The 25,997-nt window shown below is 43.6% G+C and overlaps 1 protein-coding gene across 2 annotated transcripts in view; it reads left to right on the forward strand.

Moving 5' to 3' along the window:
* Positions 1–15,567: 15,567 nt before the first annotated feature.
* The window catches only part of TMEM178A (transmembrane protein 178A), a 56,210-nt gene continuing 45,780 nt past the window's right edge, over positions 15,568–25,997 (forward strand). Inside the window, exon 1 of one of the 2 annotated variants that reach the window (XM_082743277.1) lies at positions 15,568–16,088. In XM_082743277.1, coding sequence (XP_082599403.1) covers positions 15,689–16,088 — 400 coding nt within the window. In that variant the 5' untranslated portion in view covers positions 15,568–15,688. The remainder of the gene's footprint in view (positions 16,089–25,997) is intronic. The other variant, XM_082743276.1, reaches the window with a different exon arrangement.

Consider the following 25,997-nt stretch of genomic DNA (forward strand, 5'->3'; position numbering starts at 1 on the left):
CTCTGCACTTTGCTGCCCAGGCGCCCCTAGAGAGATGGTTTTATACAGATCTAGTTTATATACTGTAGATCTAAATAAATATTTGCTAAATAACTGAATTTGCAATGTGAATATTTGGCAAATTTAGGTCGGAGTAAAAGAATTGACTTTTCTTATGACTGAACTATCACCTTAGTCTTATTAGTCCTCTCAAACACTCAAATCCTCATGTTTTACTAATCAACACAGTTTTCATGAGCCTACACCCAGACGGCTGTGTCCTTTTGCTTGCCTGTTTGTTTTTTTCATAGGGTTGTATTTTGAGATGCAGATTTTGTTTTTATTTGAGCATGGAGGCCAATAGATGAAGAGATGACTGCCACTGAGAAAGTAGTTTGTTTCTGAAGGTTCCCAGGAGCCGGAGCTAAGCCATGCCATGCCATGGCGGGGGTGGAGGGGGGCACAGGGAAGCACTAGGGTCAGCCAGGAGGCAGAGGGCACGAGGGGAATACACAGCTTTTATTATGGTCTCTACAGGAAGAAACAGGTGAGGCAGGGTAAAGAGGCTTAGGATTGGCTAGTTGGAATAATTCCGGTGAGTTCTGGGGTAGAGGGTGTGTCTCTACTTGCTGGGTACCTTGCTCTGGGGTGATTAGGGCAGGATACAGTGGCTCAGCATGTGGAACCCCAGGAAAGGAGGTGGTTTAGGTGTGGCTCTGGATTGGCTGGTCTGCCTATGAAAGCCAGGTGAGGTTTTTACCCTCCAAGAACTGGTTAGCCCTGAGAGGGTTCATTTCTTCAGGGTCAACAAAGCCCCAGAGGTCAAAGCATCAGAATAAAAAGACATAAATTACATTAACCTCAAAAAGAAGCGAAGAGGGACGCCTGGGTGGCTCAGTCGGTTGAGCTGCTGCCTTCAGCTCGGGTCATGGTCTCGGGGTCCTGGGATTGAGTCCCTCATCGTGATCCTTGCTCTGCGGGGAGTCTGCCTTTCTCTCTGTCGCTGCCTGCTTCTCTGTCTGCTTGTGTGCTTTCTCTCTCTCTTTCTAAAAAAAAAGAAGCAAAGAATTGGCAAAGAGGAGTGCTCATAAAATTGGATCTATAACCTATCACTTCATATAATGTGTACTAACATAGGACTATTCTACTGCCGATCCCTGATTTGGCATTAATAAGCATGAGCAAGGCTTATTTATTTATTTATTTGGGAAGGCTTACTCATATGTTTTTTTCTAGACCACTAGATTACTTTGTTATGTGAGCTAGCTTGTTTTTTCAGTTTTCCTGCAATTAAGGTATACAATTATTAGGTGGCGGTGGGTTCTTAGTGGTGGGAGCTTCTGGTCCTTCTCCCCGGCCCATTATACATACACATGTATATTAACTCACTTGTCAAGTTGAGAGGAGCTATATATTTATAAATGTGTGTGGGTGTATGCAAGTTGATATAGATACGCACACCTCTTACTATCTACCTTTTAACAAGGTACCGGAAGTTAAATATAAACCTTAATATTAATTACCACGGAATGTCAACAAAAATGCATCTGAAAGTTGCAAAAGATTTATCACATTATTGCCCCTCTACCCACGAACGCCTGCCCCTCCCTTCTCTAGTTAGAGAGAAAAGATTCCTGAAAAATGTACAAATAAGCACACATCATCCATTTTATTAGGAATGACTTAGGTAAAGACATTATCAGGATCAATGGATTTGTTTGCTGTAACCTGTGGTACCCTGAAGCAAGCCTACATCGAAAATGAGCCCACCTACATTATTGAACATTGGTTTTGTTTTTACAATGAATGGTTAGTGCCACTGACTCTATTCTCTGTGATTTACCCACCTGGGTGGACATACCCTCTGAAACCCTGATGAGGCAGGGTAAGTCACAGAGTACAAGGGGGTCAAAGCGCTTCTTGGCCTATGTATGGAGGCTTTTCTTCCATGTAGGACTGGCAAGACAATGTTTATATACAAATACTTTTTTTGTTTTTTAAATACCTATGCCCATTTGCTGGTTCTGCCAGAGAGGAAACAGGTCTCTGGGCCAGGAGTGCTCTCCGCTGGAAGGGTCCAAGTCAATCCTATAGACTAGTAATTCATTTCTTTCTTTCATGATCTCATTTATGGCTTTGACACACCCTTCCTCCAACCCCCTACTCAGATCTCCTCCCCAGGTGGTGCCAATTAGACACACGTAGCCCAACTGTATTCTTGACACCTTTCAACTTTTATAGTGTTAAGAATATTAACATTCTTTGGTTTCTCCTTCCTATTCTCCTTATGGTCATGATGGCTTTTTTTTTTTTAAAGGTTTGATTCTTTTTTTCTTGAAGTATAGTAGGCATACAGAATTTTATTTCAGGTGTACAACATAGCGATTCGACAGTTGCAAATATTAGGAAATGCTCACTACAATCAGTGTTCTTAATGGCTGTCACCCTACAAAACTCTTTCCTATTTCGTTTTTTTGTTTTGGGCTGTTTGTCCGTAAAATATTCATGATCTGTCCACATTTCCTTGGATTTATTAACTTAGCTCCTTTTATTTCTACTGGTTACCCTTGATGTCTTTCCTTCCTGCTGTATAGTAAATTCCTCCTCGGAATCAATACTACTCACCCAGTATATACCTGCCTTAAGAGTAACTCTCAAGAAACTTGGGTCCTTTTTCGGAGTTAATATTTAGAGTCCAAGTGCAACTGCTAGGGCCTTGATAACTTGGGTTTATGTAATTAGGGCAATAGTTACATATGCTTCATTCTGTTAAACACCCGGTGGATATCCATTATGACTAAGGTCAACAGAAAGCTGAAAGGAGAGGCACCTGGGTGGCGCATTTGGTTAAGCAACTGCCTTCAGCTCAGGTCATGATCCTGGAGTCCCAGGATCAAGTCCCACATCGGGCCCTCTGCTCATCGGGGAGCCGACTTCTCCCTCTGCCCTTCGCCCCTTTCATGCTCTCTCTCTCTCTCAAATAAATAAAATCTTAAAAAAAAAAAAAAAAAAAAAAAAGCTGAAAGGATCTTCCCGGCTGTTTGAGACCAGAAACAGCTCGTGGGTCTGCACATGTCTGAAGAACCCACTGGATATGATGGTAACAGACAATCGTTTGCACTAAGGTTTCTCTGTTCCTTTCTGGAGCATCTGCTACCTTTACTGTCAAGCCTCTCCTATTTCTGAATGGCAGCTAGATCAGCACTTTGGGTCGGGGAAGGAGTGCTCCGCCCAAGTACATGCCTGAAGAAAATGGCTGCCTGGAGCTCAGGGGGATTGGCTCAGACATTCCATCTCCAGCTGTCAGGAATTTTAACTACCTTCTCTTTGGAATTCAGTAGACCCTTGGAAGATGACCAAAGAGGGAACAGGGTAAAGGAAGAGGGGAAGTAGTGGTGAGTTATAGGCTACCTGTCTGAAAACAGTATTAGTTTTCAGTTGCTGCTATAACAAGTTACCACCATCTTAAGGACTTAAAACAAGACAATTTATTTTTTCTACAGTTCTGTAGGTCAGACATTCAGAATTAGTCTTGCCAGGCTAAAGCCGAGGCACTGGCAGGGCTGAGTTCCTTTCTAAAAGCTCTAGGGGAGAATCTGTTCCTTGCCTTTTTCAGCTTCCAGAGACTTCCTGCGTTCTTTGGCTTGTGGCCGACTTCCTCTGTGTTCAAAGCCAGCAATGATACATTTCTCTAACCCTGCTCTCATTGTATACCTCTCTCTCTCTCTCTGGTTTTAAGAATGCAGGTGATTAGATTGCTCTCCCTTGGAAAATCCAGGATAATCTTCCTATTTCAAGATCCTTAATCACATCTGCAAAATCCCTTTTGGCATGTAAGGGAACACATTCCTAGGTTCAAAAGCAGGGAGAGGAATTATTCTGTCCTACCACAACCACAAAGTTGTGGTAGAAAAAGGAAACTTCTACTTTTGGACCTACATTCTTTTGTCTCCCTCAGGTCTAATGAGATATTCATAGATTTTTTTTTTTTTAATTTCATATTTGACATCAAACCAGACTGAGACAAATGAAATTTTATTAAAATGCAAGCAATAATAATATTAGTGATATCATACTTTTTCTTTATTCAAATTATCTCTTTAATTTCCATCTTAGAAGTAACTTTGGTCTCTCCTTCTCCATGTCTTTTCTTCATACAAATGTGACCTTTCTCTGTCTTCAAAGACTTTAATCTTTCTACAAAAATTATTCAACTTGTGTTACCTTTCTTCCCTGTCAACTTTTTCAACTTCTGTTCATCCCTCAGACCTGGAAATTTTATTCCTTCCTTCACCTCTCTATTGACACTGACCCACTGAAGGCTCCAGGGATCATGCCACTGAGGCCCCTTCCCTCTCTCTACTAACTGCTGGATGTGCCTGCAATTCTCTAACCACTGGCCAGGACTTTTTGAAACTCCCTGCCCTTGGTTTGTGTGGCTCTCCTGACTCATTCACAACAGGCTGCGAGACCCTGGTTCCTTGTGCTCCGCCTCTCACTGGCCTCCAGACACAGCCCCTGCTTTCCTTTTCTACATGTACCGTCTCCCCCGCCGCCAGATTTCTCAGCATAGTCACCTCTACGTGGATACCTGAGAAATCTACTTGTCTAGTTAGTCAGTGGACAGTTCCATACAGATGTCCTTCTGTCTTCTCAAACCCAAATGGCCAGAGCTTAAGCCTTCACATCCATTCTCCCTCCTGATTTATCTACCTACTTACTAATTTAAATGTTGTTTATTTGTTTTAACAACAGATCCATCGTTGTCCTAATCATCTTGGCTTGAATCTCCAGGATTTGTGTCTCTTTTTTTCCGTTTTGGTTGACCTATTTACCATTTTCATTCATAATATTTCTGGCATCTCATCCTTTGTGTCCAATGCCACCATCCTGACTCTCACCACCATTGACTTCACTGCCGGTGCTAGAGTTAATTCCTAATCTCCCTTCCTCCATCAATCATTCTTCTTTCCTTCATTGCCTAAGATCTTAATGTTGTTTAAAACCTCTACAGTCTGAATCTAATCAATATTTCCAAATTTATCCTAAACTTTTCATCACAATCTTTCCATTTTAGCAGGACCAGGATGCTCACTGTCCCAGAAACATAACCTTGTTTGTTACTCTATCTGGGTGCACGTGGTTTTCCATCCCTGAAAATATTCTCTTCCTCTCTACCAATTTACTCCCATAGATCTTTCAAAGCTCAAGTCCCAATTTCCTCATCAGTACTTCTTTGGCCATCTCTATTTATAAGATTTCTCCTTCCTCTGAACACATTAACATTTTCTGAGCATAATATAGATCAGCAGAGAACTTCCATAAGGTCCAATCCTCCACCCACCCATCTTCCTGCAACTGTCATCATGTCCTCAATTCCTGTCACTGTTACTAGGGATGAGCTCTTCATTCACCTACCTAAGACAGCCTCTCCACTCACCTAATCTTGGCCATTCACCGACTTTGCTCCAGCAGTTCTGTTCTTCTTCTTCTTCTTCTTCTTCTTTTTTTTTTTTTTGTATCAATTTCTCCATCTCTCTTGGATCAATCCCATCAGCAGGCAAATAGGCTGTTATCTTCTCACCTTCAATAAAACAAACCCTCTCTCAATCTCACTTCTAAACTCTCCCAGTATCCATTTTTTTCTCCTTCACTTCATGGCAAAATTCCTTGGAAAAGTGATCTGTATCCACTGCCCCAACCTCTCTCTTCCCATTCTCTCTGGAATGCATTCCAGTGAAGTTTACGTACCCAACAATCTGTTGAAAATACTATTATTAAGGTCACCAAAGGCCTCCATTTTGCTAAATCCAATGCTTAATTCTCTTTTTCTCATCTTGCTTAACCAGTCAGAAGCTTTGAGAATTTGGTGACTGTCCCCTATTTGAAACTTTCTTCACTTGGCTTCCAGGATGCCACACTCTCCAATCTCTCTGGTTACTCCCCTCAGTCCCTTTTGCTGGCTCTGACTCATCTCCTAGACCCCCACTTGTAGCAGTTTTCCCTGTCTCAATCCTCAGCCCTTTTCTCTTTTCTATCCACATTCCCTCTTTAGGTGACACCATCCAATCTCATGGTTTAACATGCTGTCAGTATGTAGATCTTGTTGGCTCCCAAATTTCTATCTTTAGGGATACCTGGGTGGCATAATTGGTTAAACATCTGACCCCTTGATTTAGGCTCAGGTCATGATCTCAGGGTCCTGAGATTGAGCTGCAAGTCAGCTCTGTGCTTAGCATGGAATCTGCTTGAGAATCTCTCTCTCCCTCTGCCCCTCCTCCACCTCTAAAATAAATAAATAAATAAATAAATAAAATCTTAAAAAAAAAAAAAAAGTAGTAGTAGGCAAGAAGATCTGCAGAATTGTGGAAATGGCCATTCTCCTAAGCATGAGTCATCCAAATTTAAGCACCCAAACCCACACTGACCCAGGCTTGGGAATTACTGTTCCAACCTGCTCTGACCCGTGCCTACTTCTTGGTATGTTGCTCATTTTGTGCAGCTTTCACTGTATAGATTTATAGAATAGTAGTACCTAGGTAACATTTCTTGATTGTGTACTATTTGCTATCGTTGCCTCTTTCTCCACTGCTTCTTGATAGCAATTTCTGTAGCTCCTCTTCTCCAAGCTTCCTTTGAATTGCCAGGAACCTCAGACAGCCTTTGGTCTGATCCTGGCTCTATACTAGGTTGATCTCCCCCTTTCCGAATTCCATACCTAGCTTGCTGTCATTGCTACCAAATATAACACTTAAAAGGGTGCTGTACAAATTCAGTCAACAATTCTGCCATGAGAGCCATTTTAAGTTCCGTTTTATTGACACAAAGAACCTGAGCTTCTTGGTTAAAGTGGCTGATATGAAATGGAAAAAGGTAGAGTGCTGAGTGAGAGTGGGAAAAGGAAGTAATGAAAACTCTCGCCACAAAATTTAGGACCAAAAAAAAAAAAAATCAGACAGTAAAGGAACTTGAGAAATGAAAGAATTTCTCTCAATATCCAGAAAGCAACTGCTTGAAATTGGGATTAAGCTTCAATGTTTTAAAAAACTTCAGAGATTTTTTTTTTTTTTTTTTTTTTTAGCTAAATATTGGAACGCTTAGGAGAGAATCCCTTTCTGGTGTGTTTTTGTCTTAGCAGGATTCATAAGGGCACATGGTAACCTGGCAGGAAAACACTAAGACACATCTCCCCGACTGCCACCCGCCTCCCTGACTTGCCACTCACACAGTCCAAGGCTCTTGATCACATACAGATTGTAGACACCAGATAAATTAGGCAGATGGAACTCATACATCAAAGCTACCTACTTGGAATCCTTTTTGGCCATTGGTGCGTTTCCTCTCTCTCTTTTTTAATCAACCTCATAAATCTGACCCTGACAAGGTCCTACCTCTCCAGACCAGCAGTCGGAGGTGAGATGGTAATTTGTCCTTAAGGTTTCATTTGCTTCTCCACTCAAGTGACCCTCAGCTCCACGTGGCACCCATTCATTACAGGGGCTCAGGTGCAGCTGTGGGGAGGTGTGAGCCAAGTCCTGCCGACCTGGTTACTCCTTCCAAAAGCATGGGATGCTTCTCCAAGCACCATGCACATCAGATGATTCCACTCCACTGTGTTGGATGAAATCCTTGGCATGCTGACAACCCTAAAGAATATAGCATATTGTTACGTGTTCTCCAGAGGATCTCCTTCCTGACAGCTAGTCGTGTTCTGGCTAACAATTATTTGGACCCAAATAACTATTTCAAGAAGGTTATCCAAATCAAGATTGAAGGTAAGAAAGGAGTTGTCCAGGATGGTGAGCTCTCTGAGATGGTGGCAGCTGCCTGCAGACCCGTGTGGAATTCACCTTTTACAGGCACATCTGACTCAGTCCTCATCTCCTGGTCTTGGTAGTCTGAATCTGGAATGCTGATGTAGCTCGTGTGAGCCAAAGCTTGGATTTCTCATCATAGGTAGAGAACTTCTTCCGACTTCTAGCAGCTGCCTCTTGGCTATGTCTCGAGTCCTTCTCAAGTCTTTGCTCTTTTCTCCCGGGCCTTATAAGGAGTCTGTCTCTTTTACTTCTCCCTTCTAGATGCTATCCCCTGCTGGCTTAGGGTCCTCTCACCCTCTCTGGGTTTCCTCGGCCCCCCTGCTGAGGGAGGGGAAGGTCCAGGCACACCCTGCGTTCTCCTAACATGATTCTTGTACCCATACAATGCAGCAGCTATGGGCAGTCATTTCTAGAGAGGCATTTCTATCCAGCCCATTTAAAGACCTTGAGAAATGGAGATACCTTATTGTACTCCTGCAGCTTATTTTGGCTATTCACAAAATAGCATTAAACCTCCTTTATGGGCTCATAACAGAAGAGCCTATTGAAAGAGCATAATGGTTTCTCGTACTTTTGAGTGCCCATCATTCTACCAGCACTATAGGCGATTTATGTTTTTCAGGGCCTTATGGTAGGTCTCTGGGCTTTTCATTAGGCACAATCCTTGGGAGAGTGATGGTCTGTATTGTAACTGGGATTATGGTTTGCAAATGGGAGCAGTAACCAAATATTATTGTTGGGGATGATAAATGACAAGAGTTGCTGTTCATCTCTGCAGCATTTCCTATAGGTCAGGTTTTACGCTACGTCGCTAAGTATTTTGTATTCACTGTGGATTTGATTCCTATAGCAACCCTAAGAAGAATACTTACTCCTTGGATCCCCATGGCACAGATGAGGAAACAGAGGTTTGGAGAGGTGAGGTAAATCCCTCTTCCCCACAAAGAAACAAAAAACAAAACAAACAGACAAACAAAACCCCAACATGCTAGAGTTTGAGCCCAAGTCTGTCTGACTCCACATCCCAGACTCTGTTGTCTCTCTATGTGTCACCGTCACTGGACTGCCCTGCCTTGACTCAGGGGGGACATGCATGGTCTTGATGCTTAAGTGCCTACAAGGAAGCCTTGGCCTGAATCTCTCTGTTCCTCGAGCTACACGTCCCCCTAAGCTGTTGTATCCAGTCCTGAGAATTTAAATATCAACATACATATAACACTTATATGCTGACATCTCTAAAATCTAAATCTTCATTCCAGACTCCTTCCCTTCCTCTCAGGCTCATAGAGCCAGCTGAGATTTCTAAATGGCATCTCACACCTAACAAGTCCAAAACAGAATTTTTACTTCTCCCCAAGTACGCCTGACATTCCATACATGTATACCACGGTTCAAACTGACCAGAAATGGAGGCATGGTTCTTGATTTCTCCCCTCCCTCCTCTGGGCTAATAGTAATGCTGTGACATTGACCTCCACCCACTTCTCTGTTAATGTTGCTGTCTCTTCAGTCTAAGCTACTAACAATATGCCGTGTCTAGACTGTTGTAATAAGACTCTTGACTTTTTTCCCTGTTTTTGCGTCTGCCACACCCAGAGCCAATTCATTTTTCACATAGTCTTCTGGCATTTAAAACATGAATTAACTCATGCTCCTCCCCGCTTAGAACTCTTCCAAGGTTTTCTTTTGTCTAAAGTCCAGACTCCATAGCATGGCCTTCAAAACCACATACTATCTGGCCTCTGACTAACCCTGCAAATGAGCCTTATACCACTCGTGGCCTCACTCCCTACTCTCTAGTTGCAGTGGTCTCTTTTCAGTTCCTCAGTAGTACAAAGCTCTTCCATGCCTCAGGACCTTTGCACTGGCTGTTCCCTCTACCTGGAATGTTCTCTCCCTGGCTAAAAGGTGCTCATTAATGTTAACTGAGCAAATGAGAACAATAGATTGTCTCTCCTATAAGAATAATAGGAGCAGTATTTTAAAAAATCACATCATTAATAATATAGTCAGACATTTGTATTTATGACATATAAATGATATGAGCTTAATATAACTAGGCCATGGGTTTTCTGAAGCACGTTGATATGTTTACATGAATGGAGTAGGGACAAGAAGGGAGTGGGGGTTGGGAGGAAACATATTTAACATGTGGTCATCATGAATCCTGTGGAGTAGGTATTGATATACCTGTTTTTCCAAACTTAGATGATTTGGGAAGGTTAGGTAACTGGCTAAGAGCGAGCAGGTAGGAAGTAGCCGTCTGGAATTTACAGGTGGTCTGACTCCAGCACCTCTGTGTGGTTCCCAGGTCCTGGTGTCTTAGAGCAGACCCAGCTGAAAGAGGACATTCAAGGGTAAGGAAAAGGGGAGACACTGAAAACACTAGCTCTTTTGCTCATGTGGACAGCGGCTCAGGCTGCTATGAACTGGAGAGACTGAGTATCTTAGCTGTATCCAAGTCTTTGCTGGTTGTCAAACATGGCCTAAATGAGCTGCATTAGACCTCAACTTCAAAACCCAGTATCCACACACACAGATAAGGTGGGGAATACAGCTACGTATGGCAATTAATAAGCCACCATCTGCTAAAACATCCCACTCCGAGTGGGATTTAACATGGTTATGGGTTTCTTTGAATGTGTGTGTGCGCGCGCGCGTTTTTCCCACCATATGTGTTTAAAGGCTCCAAAAAGGAAACAGCTTAATCCAGAAATGTGAAAAAGAATGGTGACATTCTGCGGTGTGTCACTGAAATGAGAAACTTATCAGGCACCATCTATTTTGGGGGTTTTGTGGTATTTTATGGTTCCAGGCTTCGAGTTAGTGACAAAATGGCACTGCCAAGATGACTTAACCACATACGTGGGGCGGAGAGGAGTACTGTGGTAGGCACTGCTTCTAAAATTTACTTTTGGCTTTGCCCTGGACTGAGTTGACACACATACAGAAAATCTCCCTTCTCCTCCAAGGCGCAACTGAGAAAGCATCTATTCTACTTGGCTTACCTATATTCTTCCCAACGGAAATGAATCCCTCATTACTGGATTTTCCTGTGTGAACCTCTGTGATGGCTCTCATCCCAGGCAGCCCTTCCTTGTAGCCTCTTGGTCTCTATCTCTCTTCTCCACTGACCTAGTGTTCCTTGAGACTGTGGTGTATTTCATCTCTGTATAAACCAGTGGGACCTAGTGCAATAACTCACTTGGGAGGTACTATATATATCTTTTGAATGAAAATGAAATTGTTTCATGGAAACAATGTAGGGTGGTGACTTCAACCTCAGTTATTGGTAGAAATGACATATTGTTGATTAACAACATAATTGACACCATCCTTATGTTAAAGGCTAAAAAAGTGTGTGATATTATATATATATATATATATATATATATATATATATATATAAATAAATGGGAACTATCCATTATATATATATAATATATATATATATAAATTCCCATTTGTTATGAAAGCCAGAGTGTGGTTTTGGTGAAATGGCATTGTCTAAATCCTGTGGAATCTAAATGTTTGAAATGAGGGAAGATATTGCTTTTGGTCTCAGCATTGGAGCCAAAAAGAATATTCATGGTTAGCATGGGTAGCTTAGTATAGATATGTCAATAAATCATTGCCATTGTTCTGTGATGATTGGAGATCTGTGTGTGTGTGCATACACACGCACACACATGTGCACACACACACTGACTTTTTTTTAAAAAAGATTTTATTTATTTATTTGAGAGAGAGAGCGTGAGAGAGGAGAAGGTCAGAGGGAGAAGCAGAATCCCCATGGAGCTGGAGCCTGATGCGGGCCTCGATCCTAGGACTCTGGGATCGCGACCTGAGCCAAAGGCAGTGGCTTAACCAACTGAGTCGCCCAGGTGCCCACACACCGACATTTTATAAGGAAATATTTATTTAAGAACTTCCTGACTGTCAAGAGAAATACAATGAATGTCACAAAGCACCTAGATATTATGATAAGTGTGTTTGCAGAAGACAAAAATATTTTGTTTTCTAAATATTTAAACATGGCCGACATGTCAGTTGGGATGTTTAAATGTTATGGGAATAAAGAAGGACTCCAGAGTTATATAGCGGGTGATTCTCTCCAACTTAGAAAGGAGAGTTGGAAGCTGAAGGATGATGACATAATCAAAGTAATATTTGAGAAAAAGGCATTTGGCGACAGTAGCCAGGATAACGGCAGGCAGGGCTGCTCCCGGAACCGTGGGGGCCAAGGAGGAGGCTGTAATGATAGTCGCTTGTAAGGTGATGGAGACATCGTGATGGCAAGTGAGAGAATGTAGAGGAAGGATTGGCTATGAAAGACATTTCAAAGGAAAAATCCCTATGATTTTTGTGAAGGTGACAGATAATTCTAAAATACCGAGTTGGAGTAACTTGAATGACTTGTCAACACCAAGGAAGGAGAAGCGGGGAGAAGCAGCCGGACACAGGGAGATAGAAGGGTTTGATTTTGGACACGTGGAATTCAGTAAGGCAGTGAGACACGGCAGTGACAACTCCCTGGCTCTACCCTGTCATTTTTGGACACTGTGGTTCTCTGGGGGACGTGTGGGGGAGATCAAACCTGGGGACAGCAAAGCAGAAATTGAAGACAGGCAAAGAACCAACGCGGTCACAGCACAGCCGAGACTTGCCGCACAGCCCTGGCGGGGTATCTGGTCTCCTATCATTCTGAGTCTCTGCCCGGCTAAATGCCCTCATCCGCTGACTGTATTCTGGCTTCTGCTTCTGCTTCCAGTCACCTACAAGCATTTAGCTTGTCATCAGGCATTAGAACCTGTCAGCTTTACCATTTGAAAATGTAGAAAAAAGTTCTTATTTTACGGTGGCCCCAAATAGGAAAGCCTCCGAGCTTGTGAAGTAGATCTACAAATCAAAGCAGTCTATTCTGACTGTAATGCCAATATCTTTGATCTAATCCTCTTGGTGAAATTTACCTCATTCTTTGGCGCTAACTCGGAAACCTCTAAGTTGCCTGCCTGCCTCCCCGGGCAGGAAGTCCTTGTTCCAGCAACACTTCATTCTTGTTTCTGCTCCAGCACATGGAGCAGTTGATGTGACTGTCTCTGGCCACTAGCTGGGAGCCTCTTGAAGATGGGAACTATCCATTCATCTTCCTATCCCCACTCCTGTAACAGAGTGGGGGTTAGTGGGTGACACTTGGTAGTGGGAAATATCCAAAAGAGAAGTTTTAAGGACACGGATGGTGCACTGTGCAGTTAGTTGCTTTAGCAAAGCCTGTGTGTGTATCATGTGTCCCATCCCCGCTGAGGCTGTTGATACTGCACCAGCAGAGGCAGCGGTCTCATTACCGGCTGCTGGCCCATATTTGTAATGCGTGACATTTTTTTTATGAAATACTATCAAGGGTAATCCATCATACAATAACCTTTGGATTGTATGCTGAGGCTGGTCTTAACCAGAGCCATGAATGAGCTTCGAAAATAATGCTATTCTCTAAGAAGGGTATGATCCAAGAGTTGTGGCTAGGAAAACAAAGCAGAATTATGCTCTTTAAAGTTGAACAAAAGTGCCTGAAAAAGAAGTTTCCCTCCGTCCACTTCTGTTGGGGACAGGGTTATTGTGTGAAGATAATCGAGCGGTTCTGAAATGTGGCAGGCTGTTTATGTCTTGTAGGGCACTGGTGTATGAAAATGGGGTGCGGGCTTGCCAAAGGTTCGATCGCCCTTGAGGCTTGCAAGGTTTGTAATCACCTCCTCTCAAGAGGTGGGGTTTTTTTTGTTTGTTTGTTTGTTTTGTTTTTAAATAGCAGGACACCTGACAACTTGAGTGAATTTCAGATGTCAACTGTAGGTTTACAGTTAAAGGTATTTCTCTCTGCGTATCCGTAAAGATCTAGGGTTTTACACACATTATAGCGTATAAATAAAAGAAGGCTTCTAAGTCTCGTCATTTTGGTGTAAATCCAGATAAGACTCCTTTGATGAGCTTAGCGTTTCCTGTTAAGGAAAAGCTTATAGGTGAGAGAAACACTAAAATTATAATTCTTTGTCTTCCTTAATTAGACCAGAGCTCCCCATAGATCTTGCTGAAGCTGTGAGAAAACCCAAGCAATAATTCACACTGTCAGGTCAGCAGATACTGGCACAGGGGTCCGATGCGACGGAAGGATTTGCTTAGGTGACCTATCTGTGAACTAAACAGCTCAGAAGAGGACTACAACCTTAAGCAGAAATACATGCTCTGAAGACGCTGAGCACAAACAGCAATGAAAATAAATCCCAGCAAGATTCTCATTCCACCTTTACAGATGTCATTCCAGAGGAAGTATATAAATCCCATTAATACCAATTGATGTGGGGCACTAATTAATAAGTCCCATTAAATCATGGAGTAATGACATTTAGCATCTAATGAATGCCTCATAATCTCTTGATCGTTAATATTTTATAGCATAAGAACACAAGGATTGGCATCCCGGGCTCCTGCAGCATGGTTCTCTGTCCCTGACATGGCCCCAAGGGCATTAAGTGGCACAAGGGTTTTGCACCTCTGTTGTAAGACTACACAGCATAAGCGGTTACTGAATCTTCCAGTAACCCTGGGTTCTAAACATTTCCTCATTTTAGTGAATGTGAATCTGTCAGTCTCCTAATTAACATCTATGGACTGCACAGCGCCCTGAAAGAACAGAAGGGAGCTGAGATGGGGACTTTGTGGTCCCATTCCATGCCAGAAACTTGCACGGGAGAAAATCATTACTTTGATTTATTACGGGGGCTTTCTTTATTCAAATGCAATAATCACCTCACAGAGCAGGTGCCATTGCAAGGGTTTATTGATCCTATGCTCTTCTAGAAATTCCAGGAGGCCATCACTCTGCCGGGAGATGGAGGTGGTCAAACAAAAAAGAACTCAGTCTCAGAGCAGGCTGAAGGGAAGTGGGAGAAAATCCCCGGCCATCGCTCTAACGCTTCAGTGACACTCGGTGCCTCCCGCCCCCCTTCCCTCCAGAAAAGAGGTTGGAGGAAAGAGAACGCTTAGAGGTGGCAGTGGGCAAGGGAGAGGCAGAGAGCACCGCCAGAGAGCTGCCAAGGGGTCTAAGAGGCTGCATCCTTCAGGCGTCAAGAGAAAGGGTCTTCGACTCCAGACCACGATTCCAAAGAGTTAAATTTTACCACGCAGCCCGATCTGGATGGGATTTGCTTCTGGGTACAAAACGGGACACTGATCAAAATCAACTTGGACAAGTGACAAGCCCGAGTCTGATGTCGGTGGATGTCTTTTAAGGTCGTTGGAGGGGAGAGGACGCGAGGCAGTGTGCTCAGGGGTAGGTGGAGAGAAGCTTCGAGTCCAGGGCAGGGCTATAAAGGGACGCGGAGTCCGCAAACAGCGAGACAAAACGAGTGGGGAAAAGAGAGAGGAAGAGTTGAAGAAAAGTAGGGGGAAGTGGGGACAGGGTTAGGGGAGAGAGGAGGATAGGAGAGAAAAGTGAGGGCGGCAGGGAGGGTTTAAAAGGGAAGGGGGATCGCTGGAGAGAAGGGCGGACGGCAGACTCGGGAGGTGGGGAGGCGGCGAGGGGACCGAGCGGGTGGGGGGCGCCGAGAGGCGGGCGAGGGGCTGCGGAGGAGGCGGAGGGCTAGAAAGTGCGAGAGGCGCGGGGGGGGCGGGCGGAGGGGCGGCGGGGAGCCGGGGGGCCGGGAGGGCAGTCGGAGCCGTGCCGGGGAGGGGGACCGGGAGCGAGCTGGGCCGGGAGCCGAGGGCGGGGAGGCCGCGGGAGGGAGGTGGGGGGCAGGTGGGGGAACGCGGGAGGGAGCGCGGAGGAGAGCCGAGGCCAAGTGCATTGTGTCTGGCGGCGGCGCGCGAGCCCACCGGCGGCTGCGGCGGGGCGGGAAGCCATGGAGCCGCGGGCGCTCGTCACGGCGCTCAGCCTCGGCCTCAGCCTCTGCTCCCTGGGGCTGCTCGTCACGGCCATCTTCACCGACCACTGGTACGAGACCGACCCCCGGCGCCACAAGGAGAGCTGCGAGCGCAGCCGCGCGGGCGCCGACCCCCCGGACCAGAAGAACCGCCTGATGCCGCTGTCGCACCTGCCGCTGCGGGACTCGCCCCCGCTGGGGCGCCGGCTGCTCCCGGGGGGCCCGGGGCGCGCCGACCCCGAGTCCTGGCGCTCGCTGCTGGGGCTCGGCGGGCTGGACGCCGAGTGCGGCCGGCCGCTCTTCGCCACCTACTCGGGCCTCTGGAGGAAGTGCTACTTCCTGGGCATAGACCGGGACATCGACACCCTCATCCTGAAAGGTGAGCGGCGGGTGCGCCCTGCGCCCTGCGCCCCTGGGCGCCCGCTCGGAGAGCGCAGCCCCCGGCTCCCCAGGGGCGCGCCGGTTCCCGCGGCCGCCTCCCCGCCGCGTCCCCGCGCTCCGCTCCCCGGCTCATTCTTTCATCCTTCCCGGCCGTCTCCTTTCTTCATTTCTCTCCCTTTCTTGACGACCCCCTTCCTCCCTTCTTCCCTCTCTCGCTCTTCTTTCTTTCCATGACTCTCTTCTTTCCTTCTCATCCTGCTCTCCCTCTCCTCCCCTTTCCCTCAAGTCTGTGCCTTAGGCGCTCCCCCCCCCCAACCCCCCTTTATCTGCTTCTTTCCTTCCTTTGCCTCCGTTTCCCTCTGCCCTCGTCCTTCCCTGTCTTTGTACACCTGCCTGACTTGGAATGCAGGTGTAGATTTTCTTGACGCTGCTCCCCTACGGAGGTAACAATTAAAAAAGACCAGACCCTTCCCAGCCGGGCATCTCTCAAGTTGTGCTTTCCTTTGAGAAATACCTTTGGAAGAAAAGTGGTGCAAGCCTCCGAAGAGGCGGCAAGGGGCTTCTTCTTATACTGTGCTCATGTTGGCGTTAGATGGAACTGATGTGGCCATCCCAGCCTGGCAGGCTAAAGGGAAGCTAAGAAGGCCCAAGACCTTCTTCCCAACCCCAAAGTGCAGGGTTTCCTGTTGATTGGACCTCAGATAGCATGAATTCATTGGCGAGGCAGTTGAACACCCATAGGATATCTACTTTTTTCCAACCTTCCTGGTGACTCCCCACTCCCTCCTCAATGTCTGGGCACACCGGGGTGAGGGGAGGAGAGAAGCTTCCCAACCCTTTGAAGTGCTTCTCTCTGGATGTGGCATGGAATCTCTGGTGTGTGATACCTTGTAAGGTTGCTTTTGTGGTAGTTTTGGTTTTGGTCCAGAGTTGTAGAGCATCAGTTTGCTCTTCTGAAATCTATGCAACACCTGGCTCCCATGTGTGGTTAATCAGAAGTTTGATTTTTTTTTTTTTTTTTTTGGTAGTCTCATTCATGTAAAAATATTCAAGTGACAATCCCATTGGTGAAGTTTCCTTCTAACTTTCAGAGCTCCACTCTTAATATCAATTCTTTTTCTCTGGAATGGGGGGGGTACCTCTTTTCTTTTCCTTGGACTCATTATTGCAAGAAAAAGAAAAAGTCTAAAATCACTGCATTTTAGTCTTTAGTAGCCATTCAGCAAAGCCAGTGAACAGACTGGTGTGGAATTGCAGTGTGGAATGGGAGTACGTAGAAAGGAGGGGGTTAATACCGTTTTGGCCTTCAGAGTCTTGTTAGTTGGCATCTTCTTCATTTCTCATACATGTCAACTTCCTCCTTCTCGTGGCTAGCTCAGCTGGGGACTGCCATCTGAAATCTGTCTGTGCATGGAAGGACTCCAGCTCTTTTAGGGGGAATAAGATACAGTAACCTTCCTTTGGGAAGTGCACCTTTTTCTTTCTTCTCCTAACTCTCATCCAGATATGATTTCACCTCATGAAAATGCTGCATAATTAATTCTGATAGTAGCATAGTACATGAACAAACTGTAAAAGCTGGATTTGGAGGCTCCGTTATGGAATGCTCATTTAGGCAAGGCAATTTTGAAAGCTAAGCAGTGTAGTCTGTCTTTGGAAATGACAGAGCTGCATTGCCTTACACTCTTTCTATGCCTACAGTAGTTGATTGCATGTAAATTGCATATAGAGGAGTGCCTGAAACAGCAGGGCAGAGTCTAACCCAACAGCAGGAGAGGGACCCCCACAGGATCCTGCGCATTCCCCACCTCTGGAAGTGCCCTGGCTAGCTGAGGTGCCCAGCTCCGGGGTAGTCCAGGATCAAATAATCTTAAAGGTAAAGGGACTTTAGAGGTCATTGAATCAGTCTCCCACCTATTGTTCAAAATCCCTTCTTCTATAGTCTTTCTGGCAAATGTTTGTCCTGCCGAACACTTCCATAAGATTCCCATACTAGTTAAATTCATTGGCTTTTTTTCATCATGAGTGCAGTGTTTTAGATTAAAACAATAATCAGCTTTGTCGTATTGGTAGTGTTTAGCTAATTGTTTGTGCAGAACACAAAGGGTTCTAGGCTGTAACCAGAAGACATGGGCTCCATTGCAAGCTCTACTGCTCAGTGCAGTGCACCCTCCAGGAAGTGTTCAGACCTCAATGGCCTTCAGTTTTCTTGTCTATGGTATTAGGAAAGCTGACTCTTCTTTGGGGAATATTCTAGTTCTAAAATTTAACATTGTTGTAATAATAACAGTGTAAATTTAGCTTTCTGGGAAGTTAATGAGCTGACATTATTACGACATGAGGGGTTTGGAGAGAATGACAGATATCATTACATGATAGGATCATAATTTATTGTTTGGAAGATGGCCAGAAACGCTTCAAGTACTTTTAACATTGCAACTAGCCTACCTTGGGCTAGTTACATAACCCTTCTGGATCTCCATTTCATTACCTATGAAATGAATAGGCAAAATGAACAGCTTTAAAATTCTATAATTCCATGAATAATTTGATTTTGATCATTACCTTTGTTTCAGCATCTGCCGTTAGTGGCTGTGGCATGAATTTCTTAAATGAATCATATATATCCAGCGGTTAACATCGCATCTAATTTAAAAATTAAGATAAATAGGGCCTTATGGTCTATTTGTACTTTCTTCTCTGAATTACCTTGTTTAAGAGTTTTAACATTTAGCAATTTTAATCATCAGAAAAGAAGAAAAATAGCCTCAGATGGGAGAGTGGGGTGAGGTGGCAAAGGACCCCAGAACCACCTGGGGTATTTAGTGAGCTTTTGAGGAAAAAAAAGAGATGAGCTGTTCTTCATAGGACTCAGAAGGAAAGCCTGGAGGTGAGTAGAAGTTGCAGAGAAGAAAGTGTGAGTTTGTAATACGGAAAGCATCCTCACAGTTGGAATTATTTTAATCTCATGTTACTGGAGGCCAGAGGAGTATTTCTGAGAGATGTAGCAGAGACAGAAACAGTCCATGTAAACAATGAAAAATTAGTTTAGAAATGAAATGTACAGACTAGCTCTTCTTAATCTACTTAAGAGAAATCTCATGAGCCAGAAAAGCATCCAGCTCAATGGACCAAATATTTGGGAAAAATTACCAAATTCTAATTGTCACCCTTCATTATGATTCTAGTTCACTTCTAGCCCAGAGTGACCCTAGAAGGTCTAGACTGGACCTCTGAGAAGGACCTTTGATTAGAATGGTGGTAGAGCTATTCATAAATGCATTCAGAGCCAAGACTAGAACCCCGGGCTACTCTGCCAGACTGACAAAGAACCATTCACCAACATGGTTTGATTGCAGGTGTTTTTCCATCTGCAAGTCCTCTTCCTAACACTGCATTGGCCAGTCCACATTTTTACTTTCTTGCTCTAATGGGATAATCTGCAAAATCTTTTGTGAGATTAGGTTCACACGCTATTCCCATAGTTTACTATCCAGTGCAATAAATGCCCATTGAAAGCCTATGATATGCCAAGTTGTGAGGAAGATGTGGCCATGGGGTTCTTTTGTGTTTGACTTGCTCAGCTGATTCTAAATGATTCTTCCATATAGTTCCTTCTTGTAGCTAACTTGTGATGCTAAGGAAGCTGCTGCCCTGGTCAAAATGAGTGCTGTATGCAAATGAAGGCATCCCCCACTGACCAATCAGAAGGACCTGGAAGTTGAGAGAGCCTAATTGCAGGAACTTGGGAGAATGGATTTAGAGCTCAGAGCTCTGGCCCCTCTGTGCCACTGGAACTGTTAGAGGTTTGAAAGAAACCTGTCCATGTAAAAGTCACGGAAAACCAGTAGAGCAGGAGACACGGCGTGGATTACGTAAGAAGCCCTGGAAATGAGAAGAGGCGACCTACAGATAGGTTCTTCATTCATTCATTCATTCATTCATCTGATTTATTCACTCAACAAATAAATATTGGGTGTCAGGTATTGCTCTAGTTGTAAAGGATACAAATGTCTGTCCTCATAGAGTTCATATCAACTGGTGGAGTTTCTAGTGAGTAATGTAGGAACCACCCTTAGTAGGTTACGGGAGGAGGACGTGGGGAGGGCTGCTAGCACTGGTAGGCAAATGATGGAGGAGACGTGCAGAGTGATGGAGCACTCTGCCCTTTGGGGGATGCTGGCCCTTCTGTTCCAAGTACAGCTCTTCTGTTTAAACTACTGGATGAACATTCAAATAGGAGGACAGATGGAAGGAGACTCAGTTGAAAACATTACATAATGCTACTTTCGGTTACTGAACACACTCATTTTAATAAATAAACATTGATGAGACTTGTGAATCCATTATCTAGAACTTCGGAGAAATTAATTTTGAATGGGAATTAGTCATTGAAATTGTATCAAAAGTTCCAACTGTTCTTACTAGGCTTCACTTAAATTTTCTAAAAATTTTTAATTAAAAATTTTCATTAAAAACAATTAACATTACGTTTCAAATATATGTACTTTGTTGATGTCAATCAAATCCTAATATTACATATGGCCTGCAAAAAACAAAAGGAATATTACTGTTGCAGGGTTTTGTTTTTATGAAATTTAAAGGGGTAGAATTTCAGAAATGTGAAGATGGTATTTTGTATGCATAATGTTAACTTGTATAAATCATTTGGGATTGAATTCTTGAAACTTGAAATAAAACATGTCCTTGTGGTTTCAGAAGCATTTTTCATCTAATGAGATAAACAGAGATATCAAAGACAGTGGGACACATATACTTTGTCATTTTGTTCTCTGCAAGAGAAAGTAGGAAAATTGGTGGGAATTCATTGGATCTGCTCTTCACTCTGCTAATGATTTATCTGTTTCCCCTGTTGCTTATTTTCCATGAAATTAATAGTCTGTACAGGACCCACCAAGTTCTACCTGACACAGAAGTAGATTGATGCTTTTCTTCAGCTCATTTGTAGACCAAAGTATCATTTGTGTTAGAATAATTATCGCCCAAGAGCCGATGATCTAGGACAGTTGAGACCAGCACTGTTTCTCCTCTCTGACCCATTGGCTCACATCTAGTTTTTAGATCTTGTCTTGAACCAGAAGGTGCTGCTGGCAAAGGAATTCCTCAGCTTTGGGGGTGATGGGGATAACATTAAGACTTTTTCTTTTTTCACTTGGAAAGCAAGTGGTCTCTGAAATGGTTTTTGACTCTCACTCTCTATAATTTATATTTACTCATTTTTAAATTATGGCATGGACCATACGAATATATGCATCATAGAACACAGACAAAAGCAAATTTGGAAGTGGGGCGGTAACAGATATCAACACAAGTTGAACTGTTTTCACCCTGCATTCCAAAAGATTGCTTGTATACCCCCTGGCGTGTGCTCACTCCACTTTGAAGAGGGCTTCTCTCACTACTCAATAGCAGAGCCAAGTTCTCATCTGAGCCCAAAAGGAGGGATTTTTCCTTCCTCAGCTGAACTTTATGGGGGGCCTCCCGGTGCACTGTTTTGTCACACACATTCATCTTGCACAGTGGAGAGAGACACATTTGATTTTCTGTATCCTTTCTGACACCAGGCACAGTATTAAATGAGCCCTTTTTGATTAACCAACTGCCAGCTTGTACTACACAACTCTTAATGACTAGATTTGTGGTTTTGTTGCAAAGTGTTTAGTGGCTGAACATAGCCAAGGGTAGTACTTTATGATTCAATGCATTCTATTGCTAAAGTCCTGAAGGTTATGTTGAATAGAAATTAAATTCTTACTTGCCACTCTGCTCTCAGAAAAAGACACTTGCTTAAATCCTTCCAACCACACATAGGAATTGTCTTGTAAAAGTCATTTATAAACACAAAAGTGGGTGGGGTTTTAAGTGGTTTGGGATCAGAACTGCCAGAATCAATGACATTTGTATCTACCATGTCTCATGGATAACATTTAGCAATGGCTTTGAGGGGGAAAAAAAAGGAAGAATTTTTGCTATGTCATAGAAGGTTCACATTCAATTATATCCAACTTGCTGTGATTTTTTTTTTTTTCTTTCCTTAGTTACTGATTTTTCTTCTCCAGTGCTCAAAAAGAGCCCTCAAACCCCATCAGGCTGACTACTGGTAATTGCAAGTGTTCTTGATTGCTGTAGGCGATAGGCTTTTGTTAGGGGAGCATCTGGACGTTCAGATCCATTGAGGGAGAAAGGGAGACTCCAGATGTTAAGCTGGAGCCCAGGGGGAGTGGGAACATTGAAGAAATTTAGGCAGGTCACAGGGTTTCCCAACCGTTAACCAACGATGAACTTGCCTTTCATCTCTGTTACACCTGAAGGGCAGTATACCCCCTGATTATTGATCTGTGACCTCTGCCAAGCCAGCTGTGACCTTGGTGTGGTCTCCTGATTCCCTCCACCCACCTTTCTCCTGTTCACCTTCTCTCCCAGGGAACTTCCTCTGTCCTTTCATACTCAATTACGTGGACATCTGAGTTCTATTTTTTGGTACTATTTGCTGGCTAAAAGAATAAAAATGTGAGATTTGGTCATCCTCTTCGCTTGCCAGCCCCTTGCAAAAGCAACTGGTAAAGTAGAAAGGAAAAGTTGAAAACAACCAAACTGAGGATCTCCAGAAACTTCAAAGAGCAGATAGGTTTCCTTTGGAGTAAAACGTTAGCTCACCATTTCAAGGCAGTTCAGCCAAGGTCATCCGAACCATGCAGACTTGCTTCAGGCTTAAAAAATTAGTTTTCCTATGGTTGTTATTTAAAACACACACACACACACACACACACACACACACACACACACACACACACACACAAAACCACCACCACACTGACATTGTCTAAAAAGCTTTGCACAGCCGTTGTAAAGATTGTTATCAAAATATAGGCAACTGCAAATAGAAAGTGGGCTTTATCCTCAAATGCTGATAAAATTTATGACAGTTGATTTTTTTTCACTTTCTTATAGTGTTTCCCTGTGGTTAAAAGTGATTGTAGTGATTAATCTATCTTATTGCTAGTTTTAACTAAAAGGATGTAACTGAACTTGGAGCATGAGCGACTCAGCCTTCGTGTCTGAGGCTGACAGCCTTTGTTTCCTGCAGGGTAATGGAAACTGTGCTGCACTCCATCTTTCTTGAAATTCAGCCAGATAAACTGATTGCAGACCTCACAATAATGTCGTGGGAACGCCCATCAGAGAACACATTAGCAACTGAAAAAAAAAAGGGGGGAACAATACGAGCCATGTTTTAGTTTCTGTTATCTCAAATGACTGAGGACATGGAATTATTTTCTATAACTTGCTAGATGTCCCCCAGTGTTCAGATTTTTTTGATATTCTGTTCACAGGTAAAAATCAGTTTACTAATTTCTCCTCGAAGGACATAAAGGTGCTACTGTGTTCCCTTTTGGTTTCTCCAAGTATTTTGATGCTATATAGGTACGTGGGGAGAGGTTCCAGAATTGTAAGTGGGAAATTCTGAATGTATCGATAATTCCAGAAAGCTTAATTGTCTCTTTGCAACAGGTCATTTTACTGCAAATCAACACTGATGCTTCCATCTGCCAATGCCCGCTTAGGGTCTATCACAGTGGAAGAAGCAGGGTGGGCAGGGGAGGGAGGGTTATATTTGGCTCTGATCTCTTTTGTTTACATTTTAAGGATTTTTATTTGGTGTAGGGGATGTGAGCATTTGCATCAGTCAGTCAGTCAACAATGTTACTGAGTGTTGGTGATAAGAGGCTGCTTAGTGAAAAATATGGGTTGTTATGTCCTCCTGTCTTGTGGGGTTGTGGGGTTGTGTTTCCCTAACCATACTCAGAGCAACGAGGTAGGAAGTCTGGGTAGGTGACAAATTTGACTTTAAATGCCATTTCTTAAGCTCTTACAATTTTGAAAACTGCTTGCAGTGATGTTGACAGTTGTCATGGAATCTTAAGCCTGGGCATCCCCTTAAATGGCATTCCGTGAAGTTATCCTGAAAAACAACAGAAGTGATCACCTGTCATGTGGTTGAGAAATTATGATACCGGTCATTGCCGTGACAGTTTGATGTCCCAGGAGACAACCGTAGGGGTGAAGAAACCAAAAATATAATAGAGCCGAGGCCAACTGGGGCTCAGTATTTGTTTTATGCCACTGATACCTCAGAATCCCTTGGGCCAGGTCACTTCATTCTTCTCATGGAACATACTGGAGGACACCTGGGTGTTCAGAGAATGGAAGTATCTGTTGAAGAAGCTGAAACTCGCAAGTATTCAGCAAATAATGAGATAAGCTGAAGTAAGGAGTGGCAGGAAAGTGACAGTGACAGCTAACATGAACGTTTCTGAAAAATAGTGTCTTTTGTTCAAGTGTGGAAACAAAACAAAACAAAAGACACAAGGAGAGCATTTGCTATTCAACAGTAAAAGATAACATCCAGCCAGAAGATGTCCGCTGAAGCAGCATCAAAGTCGTATTGTCATTTTCTCCTTTTTTTTTTTTTTTCATCCCAAGTGTCATCTTTTCTTTCTGGAGGAAACTCAGGTTGGTGGGAGGAAAATGGGTGAGCACATATAGAATCAAAGATCCACAGAGTTGAAAGGAACTTGGAGCAACGATGCTCACCTTCTTTTCTCGCTGTGATGCCCATGATGGAAGATCTTCACACGTGCTTCCAGTGCCCGTCAATTTCCAGCAGACCAGAGCCAATTCCTTCCTTTTCTTTCTGAAAGTGTCTTATTAGAATGCCTGGGAGGGAGGGGATGTTGTATTCAGCATCATTTTATAAATTTGTTTTAATTAATAAGACAGAGTCTATTATTTGGATCAGGGAGGCCCTTCTGTCTTGTATAGAAGAAGCTTGAAGACACCAGTCTGACTGGCAGTGGGGATAGAGACTTCGTCTATAATTTTTTAGGGGTGGAGGGTTGTAAGGGAGGCTGATGGATATCGTATGCATGGGTGCTTTGGTCCCCCAAAGTCATCCCCAGACACTACCACTGATTTGGAAAATTGGGAGATGTATAAAGAACTCATTACCTCTTCGTCTTCTGAACTGGTCCCGACACACCTGATTTGGGAAAAATTTTTTAAAATGATAAGAAAAAGCATATAAAAGGTCACAGTTTTGTATGCCCTCCAAATGTGGCACGGTTATTGAAATAAATATGTCTGAGAGCTCCTGAGAAGCATTAAACAGAGTCATTCCCTAGTCTCCAAGCCACAAATACAGATGATTCTGCAAGAATATTTTTGATTATGCCATGGGGGAAATTGAGTGCTTCTTACTAACAGGCCCTGGATTTTCATTTTGGAAATTTGTGGCAGGGGTACGTTTTAGAGCATGTTTCTATTTCTAAACTATGACAGAGTTTTTGTGTTAGCATGCTTCCAGTTCTGTTTACAGGTTAAAACGACAAACTTCCCCCTCCTGTCCCCCCCACCACATATGTAGTTTTCTACAGTTGTTTTTATTTCTGAAAAGGTCAGGTACAGCAGCATTTCTGATTAGGTATGAAACATTATAATTTGAGCTGTGGGTCTAATTTTTTAAAAATGCAATTAATAAAGTGCTTGATAAACATCTACTTACATAGGTGGGTTTATCAGTTAAGGATCTCTTAGTGCCAAATAACAGAAAACCCAAATAAAATGGCTTACCCTACAAGGAAAACGTATTATCTCCCATAACAAGATGTCTGGAGGAAGCCTGTACGCAGGGCTGATTAAAGATTCAGTGCTGTTGGGCTTTAGTGGTCCCAACATGGGTGTTTTTGCCTTCAGGCTTGTCTCGTCCTGGTCACAGCGGAGCCACGAGTCACTTCCTTACACAGTGATGTTCAAAACCTAGGAAGGAAGGGAGGCCATGCCCTGTTTTGTGAACCTTTTTTAATAGTAAGGGTAATTTCCCAAAGGT

Source organism: Mustela nivalis (assembly GCF_964662115.1).
Source record: "Mustela nivalis genome assembly, chromosome: 8".
Lineage (NCBI taxonomy): Eukaryota > Metazoa > Chordata > Mammalia > Carnivora > Mustelidae > Mustela > Mustela nivalis.